Source organism: Acanthopagrus latus, chromosome 11, assembly GCF_904848185.1.
Source record: "Acanthopagrus latus isolate v.2019 chromosome 11, fAcaLat1.1, whole genome shotgun sequence".
NCBI classification, from domain to species: domain Eukaryota; kingdom Metazoa; phylum Chordata; class Actinopteri; order Spariformes; family Sparidae; genus Acanthopagrus; species Acanthopagrus latus.
In genome coordinates, this window is record NC_051049.1 from 21231007 (window position 1) to 21250746 (window position 19740).

Below are 19740 nucleotides of genomic sequence, written 5' to 3' on the forward strand. Positions count from 1 at the left end.
TAAATAAGAACATTTTATTTGTTATTCCATCCATCCCAAACATTACATAAAGGGGGGAACAAGCCAACCTTGTGTGAGCCACAGATCATGAGATATGAAGTCATGAGATCTGAAGAGACTCAATTCTTTTTTTCTTCTGCATTGTGCACATGAAGATGGGAAAAAAAGGAATATTTTCTCTTCCTTGTAAGACAGCTTGTAACTTGTTGAAGTGCTGAACAAATAAAGTTTCATTATATCCTACATAATCATGTCCTAGGTATACCAATATGATCCCAGTGACAGGAAGTGTTCACAAATAACGAAATGGCAAAGTCGGCACATTGTAAAGGAAAAGTATTATTATCCTGGACAATAATGTTACTTTTATTTGCATAATCTAACACATCCATATTGTACTTGACAAAATATATTTCAGGAACAGTCAGACAAATAGAGTACCAGAGTTTCTGAGTCTGCAGACATGATCAGTAGAAGGTTTCATGTATTCCAGTGATAGCCTTACCTGCATCTCAGTTCCTAAATGACAAGAACAAGTGTCAGGTACTAAAGCGAAGGAGTCACATCAGAAAAACAAGCAGAAAAGTATTCACACACTGAGATTAATTAAAAACGTCAACTTAACATTTGGCAACATGCCAGCAAAAGTCTTTCTCGCAGCAGACACTTTCACCTGTCACAGTAGAAACACAGTCACAGGTGTGACTGATAACATGAAGGAGGACTCTGCTGTAATGTGGCAGTAAATCATGTGACATTTGGGACAGATGGAAATTATTTTCCTTATTTACACCTTTGCTTTTGTTCATTTTTGACATGTCTAACAGTGTTTTACTTTTTTTATATATGGCTCGTGTGTTTATATGACTGGATAACCCATCCCAAACGTAAGGGATATGATAAAAATCATAATAAAAAGTTAAATCAAGTTTATAAAAACATTTAAAACAATCCCAAAGATCAAATCCAACTTGTATATCACAGGATATCATCACAAGAACGACCATTTGAGACATTTCTTAGTTTTAGGCTATTCAACACAGATGAAATGAGCAACTGATTGATTGACATATAGACCGATCTGCCCTTCAGTACTCCCTCTGTGTAAAAATAACTCCCGCATTAAGACAGAAACGTTTAACAATATACTCAAGTGTCTGCTGTCCCGTTCCAAACCGTTCATCTGAAGCTCCATGAGCTTATGGAGCTGACTCTTGTAAACAAAACAAAACAAAAAAATGTAGCTGGTGGAGGAGTGCCAGGTGTTACATCAATGATGAGGCATACCTGCTTGACACACCTGAGCGTCTCGGAGGTGAGCAGCGGGTCACGTGTTCAGCTGGAGCGCACAAAGAGCCTGAGCACGTGTCGGTGTGACGTTTGAGAGTGGAGCAGGAGGTAGGTATCATGGAAGACCGTAGGAAGCGTTTGTAGAGCGTAGATTTTTTTTTTTTCCTTCTACTTTTTGCCAGGACACAGGCGATTATTTTTTCACTGAGGAAAAAATAAACAAACAAATATGCATATATATGATGGGTCTTCATGTTAATGTAGGAAAAGGAATGTACACTTTTAACTTTTCTCTCTTTTTATATTTGTGCAGATTTAGAGATTTGCTTATTTCAAGTTAAAACTAGATGTGTTTTAATGTCTATCTGTAAACTAAAACGTTTTCGGTTTTACTGACCTGTTGCATCTTTAGTTTTGTTTCAGCTGTTGAGCCTTCCATTATATAGCCGACTATCCTCAGCATTTGCATCAAATGTAATTTCTAAACCGCTTTTAGTGCAGTAGGCCCACAGACTAAATAAAGCTTTAACTTTAGTCTGATTATCTGCTCATGCAAATGTGATTTAATAGTAGTTAATAGTTTGGAAAACTACACAAGTTATTGGACACTTTGGGAAGTGTGTTTATTTTCAGCTAGCTCTCTGTATGAAGTAAACACCGAGTTGAAGAGTGTTCACAGCTGGGGAAAATGTGGAAAGACCCCAAAATGGCGGCCTACTCCTTTCAAATTGTCACCAAATTTCATGTATTTATTTCCTTTCCAGGTGATTTGCCCCGAGGACTTCACCTCAACCCGTTACGGGGACACGTGTGAAATAAAATTGTTGAAACACTTGTCGCTTGTTTTGCAATTCAAGTCTTCAGTCAAACCACACCTCTACAATTAGGAGCCGAACTCCTTTCTCTGTCTCTGGTGGGGCACGCACTGGTGTTTTTAATTAAGCTTGGTTAGCATCAATTGGCTAAATAAGGATTGCAGCCAGCAAGGTGATGAACGGAATAAAGTAACGTTAGAGAGATGCCAAGTCTCTGGGAATATTTCCATTACTGCCCTCAATATTCTCACCTCATATTAAGAGCGATTTTATGTTTACATGTTGTGGTGTACAACAATTATTATTCTCATTAACTTCCTGTTAGCAGCATGCTGGGTGAAAAGTTTCAACGTTGATCGATCATTAGCCTCCGTGACGTCAAGAGCGCGACATGTGTTAGTTCACGCGATATTTCATTCTCCAGACCAATCCAACATGGCGCCTTAGGGACGTTGTTATTGTTCCGTCGCTTCTACAAGCTTTCGCCAGTACGACAAAAACCACGCAGGAAAACGGACGAGCGTGTTCGTGCGGGCATGAGAGGAACATTTGGAGATAATGCTCAGATCCACCGGCTTCTTCCGAGGGATTGACTGCCCGTTTTACGCGGAATACAGCGAGGGCAAAGGCAGTAAAAATGGGTGCAACAGACCGTACTGTCACTTCAGGCACAGCCAGCAGAGACGGCCGTCCTACGGAGCACCGGCAGATGTTAAAAAGCAAAGAGACCTTCAGTCCACACAGAAAGGTGCTTAGTATTATTTATTATATCCACAAGTGAGTTTAATGCCTTAACGTCTGAGCTGGCTGTGTTAGTAAGGCGGACCACAGGGCTGAGAATGCGTCTGAGCGGGTTAACGAAAGTAACAACGATGTAATGTGAATTTCTGTTTCTGTTAGCTAAATAACCATCATTTTAGCATCTTACCAGTCCCATCCCTCACACCTATGCTCAGCAAAGAAGTACAAGACAACGTATTCAGCCCATGCCTGGAAATTAAAGTGAAGTAAGAGACCAACCGGAATTTGAAAGAGGAAAAACGAACGATGTGTACACCCTGAATAGATGTATGTACAAAACAAAGCCTGGAAAACAAATTAAGGTTTCCCGTGCTTCAGTATGAATGGTAAATAGTCGGAAAGTGCAGTGTCCTGAATCTGCAGGTAGCAGTGTTTGCACCATAACAGAGGGATGGACACAGGATGTCATATAGCTTCTGTCTTACTGTCCGAGGTTTTTCCTTTTTTCTTTTGATGAATAATACTCCACTTGTCCTGCTGGCGTCTTATGTTGCCCTCTAGATATAACAACTTCATAGCACACACAAAGTGCTGTACGTGCTACATAGAAAACATTGAATGAGTCACAAGGTAAAACAAGTATTAAATATATAACTATAAAGACACCAGAAGGAACAAAGCAGGGAGACAAAAATAAGTCAATCCTGAATAAAACATTGATCCCAAGAGAATCCAGCCAACATAATTCACCCCGAAATACAGAACATGTGAGCTTGTGTAGTTGCATACATTATGTTTTGTCTTCTTGAAACTGTTATTTTGTCCAAAATTGAAATACGTTTAATTTACCATCATCGATGACACAGGTAAGCTGCAAATCCTTACATTTAAGAGGCTAGAACTAGCAAATGTTTGACATTATTGCGGTAAAAAAACTGAAACGATCAGTTGATTATCCATACAGTTCGCAGTTCATTTTCTGTTGATCAGCTGATCAATTAATTTACTAATTGTTGAAGATCTCATACGGATTCTAATTGCTAACCTCCCTTCTCATATAGAACAGCCTCACTGCATAGAACCGTTTGGACAAATAAGACAATACAGTATTATACTCCAGGGATTGCTGTGGCACTAACATTGAGTGATTGGCCTTCTGTCATTAAAACAATGTAACTGAGTGCAGAAACGCTGAATTTTGTAATTTGAGTCACAAAGAAACTGTTGTACTGTGGATTGATAGGGACAGCATTGTGGCAGACTGGATTGGCACGTCCCTAGCTCCTGAAAAGATAGTAAGTGAACCTTTTCTTAGATTGTTAAGACTGTTTGTCTTTCGCTTCTGCAGAACAAGGTTATGATCCCTTCAACCCAGAAGTTGTGAGGCCCCAGGATCAGCAGAATGGAAAGCCAGGCGCCTCAGGAGACCTCAGCGGGGCTCTGGAGTTGGTTAACAAGGCCATCGAAGAGGTCCGCAGCGAGGTGGAGAGGGAAAAGAGAAAGCTATCACGGATTGGGGATGAACCGTACGATCCCGGCAAGAGTACCAGCGTGTCTTCATCTGAAGCTGTTAAGAGCAAAGCGCCACCTTCACACATGGCCTATGACCCTGGGAGTTATCAGATGACATCTGGAGGTTATAATCCCACCCCTGGCTGCAGCAAGTATACCTTGGATTCAGATAACCAAGGGAACAATAGTAACTCCATGGAATATGTTCCTACTTCAGTGAGGAAGCCTCCATCTCGGACACACACACACCAACTCCCCTCTCCTCCCCCGAGTCCAAAGTACTCCAACAGCACATCCTCCAAGTGTAAATACACTGTGGACAATTCTAGACCATCTACAGATATGGAGTACGATCCGCTGTCCAACTACTCGGCAGGAATCGCATCGAAAAGTAAGAGGAACAGGGGTGCTGTAAAGACAGAGGGAGCAAAGACACAAAAACTATTAGACATGTCCGACGAGGAGTGTGTTGTAGCGGCGAAAAAACCTTGGCAGCAGAGCGTAGACACAAAAAAGTACACTTTCTCAGACTCTGATGGGGAAAGCTCTGGAACGGAGTATCGACCCACTTCGCTCAGTAATGTCCAGCAGAGAAAAGGCAACAGTGGGTCAGTTTGGGAAGCTGTGGGAAAGGAGAGAAAAGACAGAACTGAAACTACGGTAAATGCACTGACACAGAGAAATAAAGAGGACTTGGCAGAGGACTCAGACGTCCAGGAAGATCTTAAACGAAAGGACAGCACAGAGAAAAGGAAAGTGACTAGTCGAGCTAGTCATGACAAAAGTGGCAAATCTGAGAAAGTGCACAAACTTGAAAAGGAAGTGAACAAAACAATTGGTAGTAAGAGTAGTAGTAGCAGCAGTAAAGACAAAGGGTCGACCAAGAACTCGAATCAGGACTCTGCAAAGAAGGAAAACAAGAGTCTTGGAAAAAGAGATGATAAGAAAAACATGGTTAAGGTTAAAACATCTGATAAAGTTCAGAGGGAAGGCAGAGACGAAAAGAGACGGGATGGTAAGATCAAAGTTGTGGAAAAGGTAAAAACAGACTCAAGCAAACGAGATAAAGATACGGAAAATGGTGCGAGGGAAAGCAAGAAACCCAAGATATCAGACAAGGAAAAGGAACTCGGCAAGTACCGGCAACACAAAAATGGTAAAGTTGATAGCAGTAAAAGAGAAAAGGATGTAAAGAAAATGAGTAAAAGCAGCTCCAGTAGCACAAGCAGTCATAGTAACAGTAAAGGAATTTCTTCAAACAGTACAGATAAAGTGAAGCAAAACATCAGCTCATCAAATGGGAAAAAGGTTGAGAGCAAACGGCGAAGTGCAAGTCTTAGCCACGCTGACCTGTTTGGGGACGAGAGCCCAGAGGAGGCAGAGCCGATAGAGATTGACGATGACGACGAGGAACCAGAAGTGCTGGTGAGAAAATCTGCTGATGCTTTAAAGAGGGGACTTCAGCACAAGAGGAAAGCGTCAGAGCTGACTCCGTCTTCCTCTGATGATGAGGATGACGGCGGCGCAACAAGTAAGGACGAGGTGGACGGTGTTGGAATCGACTTTTCTAGTTTCCAGGACGATCTGGACTTTGACTCAGATCCTATGGAGGAGTGTTTGCGAATCTTCAACGAATCAAAGGATGTGAAGAGGGAAGACAAGGGAAGGCAAACTAAACAGGTATTTCTTTTTTGCCATGGTGTTTCATTAACTGAGTCACATTTTGAAAAATGTGACAAAAAAACATGTCTTGTTGTGTCCTCTCAGCCCTCTAGGGATTCAGAAGAGGAGAAAAGCACAGAGAGCACTTTAACAACTCTCTTCCCCGGGCAGAAGAAGAGAGTCTCACATTTTGTTGCCAAAGGAAGTGTAAGTTTGTCACCTTCACTTCTTGGTCTTTCTTCGTCCCACTGTGTTGTCATGAGCAAGATTTAATGTGGAATTCCACTATTTTTAAACTGTAGCCTTATATTTACATGTTTTGGTGCACCACATCTTGCCAAACGTCCTAGAATCAGTCCTGTAAATCACCTCAGCCTGCAGCTGTGATGCAGCTGCAAAGATATTCATTGGGCTAAGTGTAAAGTTAGACCCACTAAAAGTGCTTGTTGGCTGAGATTGTTATTCAAAGTGTCTCTGACAGCAATCTGGAAATTATTCCTACAGAGATGGTCATTGTTGTTAATCGATAAGATCCATTTTGTAACCGGAAACAAAAGTGTTGAAAAGGTGAGTTGCTGCAGTAAGAAGATGTTGGAAACATGAGTCACAGTTTGGAGTTTACCTTGAGGAACTGCAAGCGAGAATGTATTTCCAGTCATTACTGACTGTTGGGGCTGACTTGAATGTTTCGAAACGTTGAACGTTTCCATTTTGCTTTTGTGTTAATGCATTACATCAGGGCAAAAAACCTCCTAAACACTGTTCACCTCACTAGCATTCCAGAATGCATTTTAGCAACGTTTCTGTACAAAGACATTGATCAGGTTGTCTTTGAAGATTTTGTAGACCCTTGGTCTTCTCCTACCGAGAAGCAGAAGTTTTACTTTGTTAAAGCATTGCATCAAAAAAAACCCAAACCACTATTAGCAGTGCAACGTTCTTCATCATTCGTCATCACATGAATAATCAGTGGTTCTTCTTCTACAAGGAGCTTGATAGTTTCTTGCATCACAGCTCTCATCTTAGGTCTCTAGAGCTGCACTGAACCTGGGACAGTGACATGTAACTTTACAACAGCCAGGCTTGCAAGTTGTCAAAAAAGTGAAGCATCTGGAGTTACTTCAAAATTTACAAAGATGACCTCCAAGTCAAGTGTCAGTTGTACCTGACAACTGGAAGTAACAGCTTGGCCATCTTGCAATTGCTAGATATGTCTGTGTGGCTGACGTGAGCGTAGTGTTATTTCATAACCGCTTGACCTAAATGAAAAAAAACGTAAAGTGTAACGTTCAAGAGTGAGACTGCTTGAATGAGGTCTAACTGGTTACAAAAGAATGACAATATACTATATAACAAAAGGTCGATCTCTGATAAAAACATTTCCATACTGTTGTCGGACACTAACAATAACAACTTCAGCCTGTGAGTAATTTAACACTCAGGTTTAGAAATAGTGGAACTCCCCTTTAACTCAGTGAGAGGTGAACACACACTATCTCTACCTGTATTATAAAACCAAAACACAAGATAATCCAGAACATGATTTTTATATAAATCATGCTTGTGTACAAAGCAGTAATTGTTTAAAAAAGGAGTACAAGTTCTACAGCTTTATCACAGGAGGACTGTACAAAATAGCGCTCAGTATTCTAAGTATTATGACACAAAGATTCCCTCAGGCTTTTCGGATAAGCAGCAGTTTTGTCATTATCACTGGAAGTCAAACTTTGATGAAAAATATGATGTTTTATCACAGGTACAGCTGGTGTCAGCTGGAAACAAGGAAGTGAATACTGGAAGAACAGTATGAAAGTATCTGTGTATCGGGGTTTGGTGTTGGGGATTTCCACTCGCACAGATTGTAGCATTTAAATACCATCTGATCTGACTATCAAGTAGTCAGCTGACTGTATTTTCTAAACGCTCAGGTCAGATTTTTGGCAGCCTGATCAGCCTTGTAAGGATGCTTTTGACAAAATGGTGTTACTGGAGTAAACTGTTCGTGGCAGCTTAAAGGCCCGATAGAATTTTGTTTGTCTGAAATTTGCTGTGTCAGATTGATGCTTATTTACGGGAGTTTTAAGTTTTAGATTTATTATCAGTATTGTGTGCTTCATAGGTGGTAATAAACAACTGTTCTTTAGCTGCTGCTGATGAATAATATAGGTCAGCGTTACCTTTTCCTTCTCCTTTAATTGAACAGAAAATATGTAAGAAAAATACATTATCCATATAAACAGAGTAAAACTTAAATGTAAAGGTGTTTGTTGGTATCAGTAGCTGTTTGCATTAGCAGATTGTCAGTGGTGCAATCACATGATCATGACCAGGGGTAGATCAATTATTGGCCCTGGCTTATTATCTTGGCAATATTTAGCATTTTTCCGATTATTCATATATTTGATTTTCCTGCAGTATTGTTGATAAAATAACTCATTCAGAAATATGATGATCTGGTTGGTATCACAATTCATAGCCTATTAACACTGAATTATCTGAATCTACAAAAGTATATTTGTCCCAAGTACCGTTTTCAACCCCCTTGATTTCATATAATCGTTATTGGCCCTGAAAAAGCCGTATCAGTTGAGCCCTGATCATGGCCAGCATCAGAGTGAGTATGTGCAGTTGTAGGCAAATTTTGCTGCTCCCTACTTGCAGGTAGCCAGAGAGCAACTTGATTTAATCCTCGTCATTTCAACATCATTCATTAACACAAAGCATTCATTTGTTTTCATCAGAATGACGCACCTTCAAAATCAGCGGTGCGGCCGTACAAGAGACCCTCGGCTCAGGAGGCCTGCTACCATCGGATGCAGATGGCTCAGCAGCAAGCTGCTCAGCTCTCTGTTTCGGTCAAAGCTGCCTCAATGAGCTCCAGCCAGAGTTTCTCTGGAGAAAGAAAGAGAATAGCGCACCGTCCAAACCCACAGATGACATCCTCCAAAACAAGTATGAGTGCCTCCAGTATTCTATACAAGACCTACTTAACTGGCAAAACTATAGAAGCCCTAAACGCTCATGGGTCAGACAAATTATTTCCCCCATATCACAGTGATAACAAGTAAGATTTTATTTGTTACCTCAAGATCACATTATTTTTGCCGTTATCATGGAGTAAGAGACAACAAGATCATTTCCCTGGGATTTTTTGTTTGTTTTTCTCTTTACTTTGTGTAATATTTATTTTTTAACTGTGAGAACTATCAATGTGGGGAAAAGTAAATGATGTGTCGTTTTAACACATTTAAATTCTGAGCTTTGCGGATCAAACGTCAGGAATGTAGAAGTCCAGCCTGCTGACGCTTTTCTTTTTTTCAAATCTGGCCCTCCTAAAAAAGTAGTTGAATAGGCCTGCTCTTTACTGTGCCAGGGTTCAACTTTCTTTTTTGTCAGTGTATAACCACTTTCCACTGATTTTTTTAATACCTTGAAATGATAGCCCTAAGTAGATATAATGGTCTGTCACTTTTCTCTGATGGCTAAAAATGGAGCTGTCCCAACTGTTTTAACCAGAAAATCATGTGTATGCGTGTCTCTAGGTCCTGCAGATGTTAAACCAGCTGCCAGCCAAGTGTTGTCCCCCAGCCAGACCCATCAGACTGTAAAAGCCCAAACCACCGCAGGCATCTTGTCCAAGACATCGTCCACGTTCGTGCAGAAGAGGGTGGCACACACTCCCACCATGAAGGTATCCACAGAATCCACAACATTACTTGCTCCTGCTTGTTTGTCTGAATCATTGTTTTGTGTCTTTGTGGCTAGACATTCCACGAGTTACCTCAACGGTTTACAGTCAGAGGTGGGCTAAGTAATCTTTGTTTTATCTGTAGGATATGATTTATCGTCAGTGTTCTCTTTTTCAGAGCGCTTCAATGAGGCGCCCTGTCATCCCCACTGAGTTCGGGGCCAAAGTTCCTACCAACATCCGCCAGCGCTACCTCAACACTTTCATAGATGAATGTGTCAAATTTTGCCCATCAGAGGAGGTTGCCTTCCATATGGTATGAAAAACACCCAGCTTTGATTAAATGCTCTAATCAAACACTGAATGCAGAGGAGATTCAACAAGCGCTTCAGTTCTGACAGAAATTGTTGACTGTTTTAGGCTCTTGATGAGGAAAAGCTGGTGTACGAGCGCAGTAGCAGTAAGAACATCTACCTCAACGTAGCTGTCAACACCCTGAAGAAGCTCCGCAGCAAGAGCAGCTCCTCTCCGTCACCTGTCACCAGTATGTCACCTCAGTCACTGTGCAGAGCAGCTTTGAGTATTTACTCTTTGTTAATACATGTGATGATTATGAAATATTCAGTGTTACCTTATTTGCTTTCAACAGAGAACCCGGGTTCAGCTGCTAAAAGGAAGGCCCAGTCCCATGAAGAAGTCCTGGGGGGTCGTCTTGCTGCTACAACCAGCTTCACTGTCAACAGGATGGGTAAACAGCAGGAGGAGAAACTCACTGGTAAGGGACAAACCAGATTTAGTTTTATTCTGTACACGGAGTACATTGGACTGCAGTCAAGATGGCAAGAAGTGTTGTGTTTGCAGTTTTTTGTCGGCCCTTTTTCTCTACAAACCTATTTCTTTGAAATATTCTTATCATGTCGTTCCCATTTTCCTTCTGTGTGTCTTTGCTCCCGTGATCACATCCCTGGCAACATAAAAATGCAGATTATACCTCTGATAAAAACAAAAAGCCAAGTGAAGAAAAAAAAATAGGAGAAGAAACTGAGAGACTCTTTGTGTCAAGTAGAAACTTGTGATGTTTGTTTAGTGTCTGACGTGTTGAGTCAGTTTATGGTCGTGAAACATATCAAATATCCATGTGACAACCTCCAAGTGCTGTTTACTGCAAACTCCTAGCCCCGTGACCTGACATCATGCCTTTGTTAGACTGTGTTTATAAAACTGTAGAATTATTAATAGTGTGATGAATTTTTAATAACAACTTATAATGCAAAGATATCAGACACTTCCTCATTACAGCAACTTTTCACATTTTAATTTCATCATTAGCCAAAGACAAGAGTTGAAACAGTAGTCACTAAAACTTAAATCAATGAGGAGCTTTTGTGATTACAGATTATATGTTAAAGTCGTCTTTTGGTGTTGGATCGTTAATTGGACAAAGGGCAGATTAATCAACCATAAAAATATTTATTTGCAGCCATGTCAAAAAACACATACAGTACATTTCACATAGTATAATTAACTTCAAGTGTCAAAATGTAACTTATTAAATGGATGAATTGGCAATCAATTAACAAACAATATGTAGATTTGATTAATCTAAAAATTTTTAAAAAAGACAGATTCAACTTCTTCAGTCAATGAAAAGTAAAAAAGAAATGGCTGAAATGTACTCCATTGTATCATGTTGATTTGACTGTCGACAGGTTGTTCAGTTCTTGTTTTGTCGACAACTGCATTTGTGTTGTGGTTAATTATGCAAGACTCTGAATCCCTTGATGAAGTGCTGCAGCTAGTGCAGCAAGTGTGGCCGCTCTAACCTGCTAACAAAGTTGCTGGAGTGAAAAGCAAGAAGTAATGGCACGCTAGCACGCTGTTAAGGCATTCAGTGTGGTCTGTCTGTTTTGTCCCGCTACGTCCGCCAATACGTGACATGCGCCGATAGTTTAAAATCAGTCTTGTGATGTTGTGAAGGCGGCGTGCAATAACACAAAATAGAGATAATCGATCGTTCCCCTCAAATGCAGTCAAACTAAAGTAACAATCCTGTTTTTGCATGGAGTAGAAAGTACAGATATTTTTTGTTCAAATGTAGAGAATAAAATCAGAAAGTCATCAGAAAAATAAATTCTTCAGTAAAGTACAGATACCTGAAAAATTCAAAAAATTGTACAGGTCAACATCTGTCTCCATCTTCTGTCCCTGTTTCTCAGTGTAGGTTTTATAGACACCATTGTTCAAAGACATTTGTTTAACTTGTTGTTGTGTCTCACTGTAGGAGCCACACTGTACAGGAAGCTGAGGGCATACCTGATGACAGAGGAGCAGCTCCAGGAGCATGGATACCCGAGATCAAACCCAGAGGCTCCAGGCAAAGCCATCATATTCAACCTCCCAGAGAAGAAGGCTGTTACAGACCGTGAGTGAGCCCACAGCTCTCGCACTAAATTAGATTATCATTGCGATGTGTGATCCAGCAGTTATTTCACCTTCAGATGGCTCTCTGTAATGTGTTTCCAGCGTTTAATAAGATATGCTGTCGATGTGGAGCCGAGTACAAGATCAATGTCAACGGTAGCTGTGTGCGGAAAGAGGAGTGTAACTTTCACTGGGGACGACTGCGCAGACATAAAGGTACTTTATTTAGTGTAAATCATCAACAAACATTGATATAATGAATGTACATTTTAGCCAAATCTAACTCACTCTTCCTCTCTCCACCTCCTTTTCACAACTTTAACTTTGGTCTGTCTCTGTTCGACTCGTCCTTTTCTTGTCTTCTCTGTCAGTTGCTGGAGGCTGGGAGACAAACTACAGCTGCTGTGCTGCAGCTGTGGGCGCACCAGGCTGCTCAGTTTCCAAGGTATCATTGTTTTCAAGCCAGTCAAATATACAAGTTATCATGGCTGAATGGGCTACTGTAGACATGTAATGGGGCTTTTCGGAAGAAAAAACACTGTCAATCATTAAAACGAATGATGTTATGTAAAACAAGGACAAGCTAATGGAGAAACACATTAGTAACTACTTTAACTATAAAAGTACCTGTAATTACGGAACCGTTTTCCCACAGTAAAGACCAGTGTAGTGAAGCTCCTAATGATGGTTCTTAAAAATATCAAAGATGTTAGTTGGCATCTGTAGCTGGAGCTTATAGTTGTGCAGGCAAAATGACCTCTTATGTGTCTAATATATATATTTTTTTACACATTTGAGTGACTAGTGCTATTATTGTCTGACAGGCTTCTTTACATATGGCAATATAAATGTCTGTTCCAACAATATAACAATACAATCATCACTCCCCATATTCTTGCATCCTTCTCATGGCCGTGAAGCAATAAGACCACTAGATGGTGCTGCTAAGTGTCAAATCAGCCTGCCAAGGACGTCTATTTTTCCTTGGCCATGGTCTTGTCTGTTCTCAGCTGTTCTGTGGTAACTGTGTCTCTGTGCATTATACAGATGTTCACAACTTCAAAATATGGATGCATGTGTGTATATCTATCTATACATGTGGGTATGACATACATGTGTGTCCTGCGGGCGTTTCTTGCTATAAGTATTAGCTACACTGCTATTCCGCCCCCCCGTGACCAGAGCGACTGCTTCGCTGAGCATAAATGAACCTGTACAACCAGAAGCCCACCGTCCCTTAATTTTGAAACACTACAAATTATAAATCAAGTATCTCCAGTGTAATTTACAATAGAAATTCTATCTTGTTTTGATTTCAGTTTCTGCTCTTTCTTAACATTTTGATAAACAGTCTCACACTTAAGATATTTCATATTCCTACAGCAACACGTTCAGGACGGGAGGAAAGAGTCACTAGATGGCTACGTCACAACGTTCAGTAAAGCTCTCCCGCCTGATGGCAACGGAGGCGTGTTTGCTTTGGACTGTGAGATGGTGAGTCAGACAGGTGTTTTACCTGCTATCAAAGTCTGAACTGTCATTTGTGTGTGTGTGTGTGCGTGTGTGCGTGTTTCTGTGTGTTTAATTTTAGATTTGATTGGTTTAAGTTTATTTCAAATTAATTTGATTTTATTATTTTACTACAATGGTAGAAAATCGGTAAATTCATTCATTCAATCATTTTTAATGATAAGTTGTGCTCTACTGAATCTCCCTGTTGTTTTTTCTCTCTTATTAATCAGTGTTACACGAAGCAGGGCCTGGAGCTGACGAGGGTGACAGTCATCGACTCCGAGTTGAAAGTCATCTACGACACGTTTGTCAAACCTGAAAGCAAAGTGGTTGATTACAACACGCGGTTAGTTTGTCTCCTGCAGCTTGACCCTGTGTGGGTCGTGTCTGCATGTGACTTTTACTTGAAATGAAAGTAATTGTGAGCTGCAGCCCTGTCACACCACAGTATTCTAAAGGCAGCATATATTTCACAGATTTTCAGGTGTGACGGAGGAGGACTTGGAAAACGCCACCATCAGTCTGAGAGATGTTCAGGCTGTGCTGCTCAGCATGTTCAGCGCTGAATCCATCCTCATAGGTCACAGTCTGGAGAGTGACCTGCTCGCTCTGAAGGTACCAGGAGTCTTCGATAATATTCAAGACTTTTTGTTTGATGCTTTTGAGGATGATTCACATGATGGAACGTTTTCCACAAGAACAGTATTATTTCTGTCTGCTGCATGTTACTGACTATAAGATGTGTTTTGGCAGTCAAGATCCGTGTTCACATAGCATTTTTTTGGGGGGGGTGGAACAGCACTGTTGGTGCACTCAGCAGCACTGAGATGAGGTGTTTTTGTGTGCTGAGAGAAAAAATGCTGCACGTGCGTCTTGTATCCATGACAACAATATCTTGACAACCAGCGCTGTATGATCTGACACTTTTGCAGTTTACTATCTGTTTCTTTTTTATTTGACATCAGAGCAAGAAAGTTAATGCAAAAAATATTGTAGTACTTTTAGGCTATATCCTTACACACAATATATTTTAATATTTTGAAATCCTTATATTGTATTATGTAATAATGCACTCTGTCTCTGTCTCTGTCTCTCTCTCTCTCTCAGCTGATCCACAGCACAGTCATAGACACGGCCATCGTGTTCCCTCACCGCCTCGGCTTGCCCTACAAACGTGCCTTGAGGAACTTGATGGCTGACCACCTCAAACGCATCATCCAGGACAATGGTGAGAAAAATCTCACAGACGGCGAGGCAGTTGTATTAATGCTTTATGATCAGAGGTGTTATAAACATCTATTATGACCCGTTACTTTTGAGTTTAGTCTACTTTTTAGTCTAAATTATAATATAGATGTTGTCACAAAGCTTAGAAGCATTTAAACAAATGTGTCCTGAAATAACTTCATGAATTATGTAATTTTTCAGATTTAAAACAGTAACTCAACATCTGAGTCTGAATAATGTGTAAAAAATTGTTTTTTATTTCTTTCTTTTTTTTCTCGATAAACCTTTACAGCATTTCATCTCAGTTACACTGAAATTAATCCCCTGTCACATTAACATGACCTGAGTTAAACAAACAGACCCTCTCCTCTTTAACCCGAGGACATTTATGCCCTGGAACATAATCACATAATCTCCATCCTAACCCTTCATGCAAACAACAAACGACTAAAGATTGACTAATTGATAATTTTGCATAAGTTGAAATTGATTTATTGAGTACATCTGATTTGAATCATGAATTAAAAATTAAAATTGATCGTTTCCAAATAACTGTCAAATTGAAACATAAAGTTTCTATCTATATAATATACAGTGTTTTAATTAGATGTAAAGGCCCACAGCAGCTGCAGTTCCTTAAAAGGCAAAGGTTTATGAAGAAGGCAGTGAGTGTAAAACCTCCCCAAAAAACATTCAGTGGAATAGCAGAACGATTATGAGAAAATGTTTACTGGTCTTTAACAGCGTTATAGTAAATCTTGTACAAAGATGTCCAATAAAACAAGCCCAAGGAGTCAGGTTCAGTGAGTCTAATTAATCCGTGCTGATGTGTGTCTAATATAATTATGATCTTATATTTCAGTGCACGTTGCAGTCCAGTAAATCAGTCTGCTTTATTTGATTGCATTACATCGATTGCACCAGCAGGTGTCACTCATGCACACTGAAGCCTGACTGTTAGTTTCATTCTGAGACACCTCAAAGTCTTTTGTACTTATGATGCGTTCACGACATTTTGAAGTTTTCAAGGTATATAACAAAGGTTTCAAAGATGTCCTGTGATGTAGTTTCTGTTTCAGAAACGTAACAGTTTTCTAGCTCCTCTCTTTTGGCTCCTGCTCCATGTCCTTCAACATTAACATAACCAGGTGCCCACATGCTCTGTGTGTTGTTAGTGTTGGTCTGTGGGCTGGTTGTTTCACCTCTTTGGTCCAGGCTTAAAAATATATATATATAGAGAGAGATATAGATATAGATATTCATATCCAGATTGACAATGAACTGACACACTAAAATGTCACAATATCCCTAACTAATTTTGACCAGTGTATGATTTAAGTCAGGTTTCTACAGCTGCATCTCAGTCTGGATGCTCTGGTCGCTGATATTGAAGTTCAAACTGTCTTTTATGCTGTTCACAGTCTGTCGACAGCGTTGCTTCAGAAACTGACAGCACAATAGTTCAGAGAGTAAGATGATGGATCTCCATCTCTCATTATTCCATGTGTGAAAGCCTTGGTCTGATCAGTGATGCATACACACAATATTACTTGCAAATAAGAGTACAGACGCCCCATCTGTGTTGGTCCCCGGCCTTTTCTTCAGTGCCACTATGTGGTTGATATGTGTGGTTTTGGGGGAAATGTCTCACCAACCATTGGTTAGTTTTTCCATGAAACACTCATGTCACTTTCAAGATGAATTGTGATAACTTTAAACGTCCCCTGGGATTTTCATCTAGCACCATTATCAGGTCCAAAAAAGCAGATACTTGACGAATGGTGTTCCCATCAGCCTCAGCTGTACTTTGTGTTAAGTTCTATCATATGGGTTACATCCTCAACCGTGTCTGTTTGTTGGTTGGTTTGTCTGCAGGATAACACAAAAACTACTTAACAGATTTCCATTAAGCTTGGATGGAGGATGGGTTAGAATAGAGCGCAGTGACTTACATTGCAAGATAGGGTGTCTTCTCCTTAATTTCTCTGGGATGATACATCAACCTTGAAGTAAAGAAATCTGGCATATTTAAGTATCTTTCTAGTGTAAAACATTCCTTCATATTGTTTAGTTTTGTAGATTATGAGAGGGTTAACAGACTGTCTTGCTGCTGTAGCTTTTTATCTGTTCAGCTTTGCAGTTTTCATGTTAAAAAAGATATGATTTGATACTTACAAGTAAGTAATTTCTGTCATTTGTTCCTGTGTTTCCAGTGGAGGGCCACGACTCGAGCGAAGATGCGTCTGCTTGCATGGAGCTGATGGTCTGGAAGATCAAGGAGGATGCAAAGGTCAAAAGATGACCTCTGACCCCTCTTCCCCACTTTCCTCAGTTCGACTTCCTGCCTTCATGTTGGTTGCAGGGAGACTGGTTGCGGTTGAAACTGGAGGCCATCACCTGCTGTCACAGCTTTAAAGTCAGAGTTTTGGGGGTGAAGATGGTTCAGCACAGGTGAAGGTTTTCAGCAGAGACATCGTGAGGAGAAGCCGACTGTTGTTGCTGCCTACTGGACTGAATAAGTGAGCTGCCAGTCCCCTCAAAGCAATAGGAGCCCAAATTAACAGTGTTTTCATTTGCTTATTGGTATTTCAGTTCTTGATAATGTTAGTTTAAATGTATTTCTGTTTTATTTGAGGAGAAAAACCTTTCAATAGAAGAACTACCTAAAATGCCAGGGCATTGTCCGCTGAACAATGATTATTACTTTGATATTCATGCAGGCTGCGTCTTCAGCCTAACTTGCACTATAGAAACGCTCTTGTTGTACAGGGCCCAAGTCTGAGTACCTCATCTGTGTTATAAAGGATTCACTTCTAATGAACAACACGTTACTTAGTTACACTTAAGTGCATTGATGTCTTAGTCTGTCAAACATATTGCTTTGTAAATGCACTTGTGTTTTTCACATCGCACCTCGTTTTTCACTGATGCTCTGTTTATGGTGCGGCTCTCAGTGAGTCGTTAGTTGGCTCTGAAACCTGACTAGTCCTATAATACTTGATCATCTAAAACACCATGTGCAGAAATGTAAAGTCTCTGCTGCTACCTATTTGCTAGTATAGTTGATGGATTATATCACTGTATTTTATAGTTCAGACTGAATACTGACTATATCCTCCACTGTCCCTGTGTCATGTGTACTGCATGAAATACAACAACAGGAGTCATTGTAATAGTTCAGCCCTGTTGAATTAGACCTGGGTTATTAACTACAAACATCATCATTTAGTGAGTTCCAGCTAACGTGCTGCTTTATGTTGGACATGACTGAAAAAAGTACTTGCGTGCTGTAAATACGCTGTGAACAGCTTCCTTTTGTATTTGTTCATTTTGGTTGTTTATCTTTTTCTATTAAAAGGTGTCAAATAAAACAAGTTCTCGCCATCTTTACATCTCAGCAGTCTGGCTGCACTACAGCGAATAGAACTGACAAAGTAAATCTTCTCAAGTGTCTTTCAATTTTGAGATAGAGGAGTCCGGTTCTGGTGCGCTGCTTCCTGTCAGCATCCCCCGCTCTGAGTCAGAAAACTTTGTCCTTCTGGAGCTCCCAGTCACTTTGAACAAGATGTTGACGTTAACGTTTCTGCAAACAGCTGATAGGTTCACTTTGTACATGTCATATAGGCTTTGTAACAAATTGACATTTTTCTGAAGAATGCTGACTACCAGACTTTCAGACTTTACATGTGCAGGTGATTTAGGTGGAGCTACAGATAAGGTTGGCAAACCAGTGACCACTGTTCAAGACAGCGATTCAACATTTCTAAGTAAACTGATTGTCTTTGGGTTTGGACATGATGATCGGACAAAATCGGACAACTAAAGACGTCACTCTGGCAAACTGATGTGATGCATTAAAAAAAAAAGTTTTAGTACATTTTTAATGAGCTCTGTTGAAGTTGTTACTTATAGTCTGTAAATCGGCTAATCTGTTAATCGTTTCAGTCTGTTTTAAGATGAATGCAGTAAAGTGTTTATTTGCTCTGGCTCTGGCAGAGACAATGCAGCTCTCCATCTCTCAGCATGGGGTCAGTTTTGGAGGCCCCGGCTCGCGGCTTCCCCCTTGTGACCCCCGCTAGTCAAAGGTGATCACGGGGGAGAGCGGCAGAGAGGCGCTGATCGAATTTGATAATGAAGACGACCCCTCTAAGCTGCTTTGCTCCACATGTTCAAAATCTCCGCAACACTCAATAAACACTAGGAAGCCCCCCTCCCTGTCACTGGAACATTGTGTAGGTATTGATCCCAGCTAACTGGCTCTTTTGATACCTGGGGTCTGTGGCCCGGCCTGGGGAAATGCATACTGACATGTGACGGGAGGAGCTTAACAGGCAAACGCACCGAAGAAAGGATGGGCCTCTCAGTTTAGCATTTCTCTCCCATTTTTTTCCAATTTACACATCTGCTGAAGAAAGGAGAATTACAGCGGCTGCACCTGCTGTTAAAGTGACATATAGACCCGCAAGAGGCCCGGTGCAGTGCTGAGAGGAAGCTGTCACACTGTCAAAAACTATTTGTGCAGCAGAGGTGGAAGAGGAGTACGGATCGTTACTGGAGCAGAGAGTAGAGATAAAACTGTGTAAAAAAAAAACAAAAAAACAGCTACAAGTGAAAGTCCTGAAATGAAAGCACCATCATAAAAATGTTGTTTCAAAAGTGAGTTTTAACAATTTACATGTATTAATCACTTTTTTATTTGTCATATGTGAGCGGATTGTAATGCAACGTGAGAAATGAGACCTTATTCGTCTCTCTCGGTTGCCTCTACAAGCCTGTGGGCTATTTGTTAGTTGTTTAATGTTGCTGGACTGTGGATTTTTTTTTTTTTTTTTTAATGACTCAGATTTTGAAGTTTTGAAATGGAGACCGTTA

At 40.5% G+C, this 19740-nt stretch overlaps 1 protein-coding gene and 1 long non-coding RNA gene across 2 annotated transcripts in view; one reads left to right on the top strand and one right to left on the bottom strand.

The window, feature by feature from the left end:
* The window catches only part of LOC119029153, a 5614-nt gene extending 3568 nt beyond the window's left edge, over positions 1-2046 (bottom strand). Inside the window, exons 1-2 of the long non-coding RNA XR_005077914.1 lie at positions 1688-2046; positions 1288-1494 (exon numbers count right to left, since the gene is read on the bottom strand). This is a non-coding gene — a long non-coding RNA (uncharacterized LOC119029153). The remainder of the gene's footprint in view (positions 1-1287; positions 1495-1687) is intronic.
* Positions 1192-18254, top strand: rexo1 (REX1, RNA exonuclease 1 homolog). The gene is made up of 17 exons (XM_037115782.1): positions 1192-1398; positions 2055-2853; positions 4195-6038; positions 6126-6227; positions 8762-8972; positions 9563-9711; positions 9887-10024; positions 10129-10252; positions 10358-10483; positions 11990-12130; positions 12232-12345; positions 12501-12574; positions 13513-13623; positions 13872-13987; positions 14118-14256; positions 14749-14869; positions 17082-18254. The coding sequence occupies exons 2-17, from the start codon at positions 2664-2666 to the stop codon at positions 17168-17170; spliced, it is 3789 nt and encodes a 1262-aa protein (XP_036971677.1). The 5' UTR covers positions 1192-1398; positions 2055-2663; the 3' UTR covers positions 17171-18254.
* The last annotated feature ends 1486 nt before the right edge of the window (positions 18255-19740 follow it).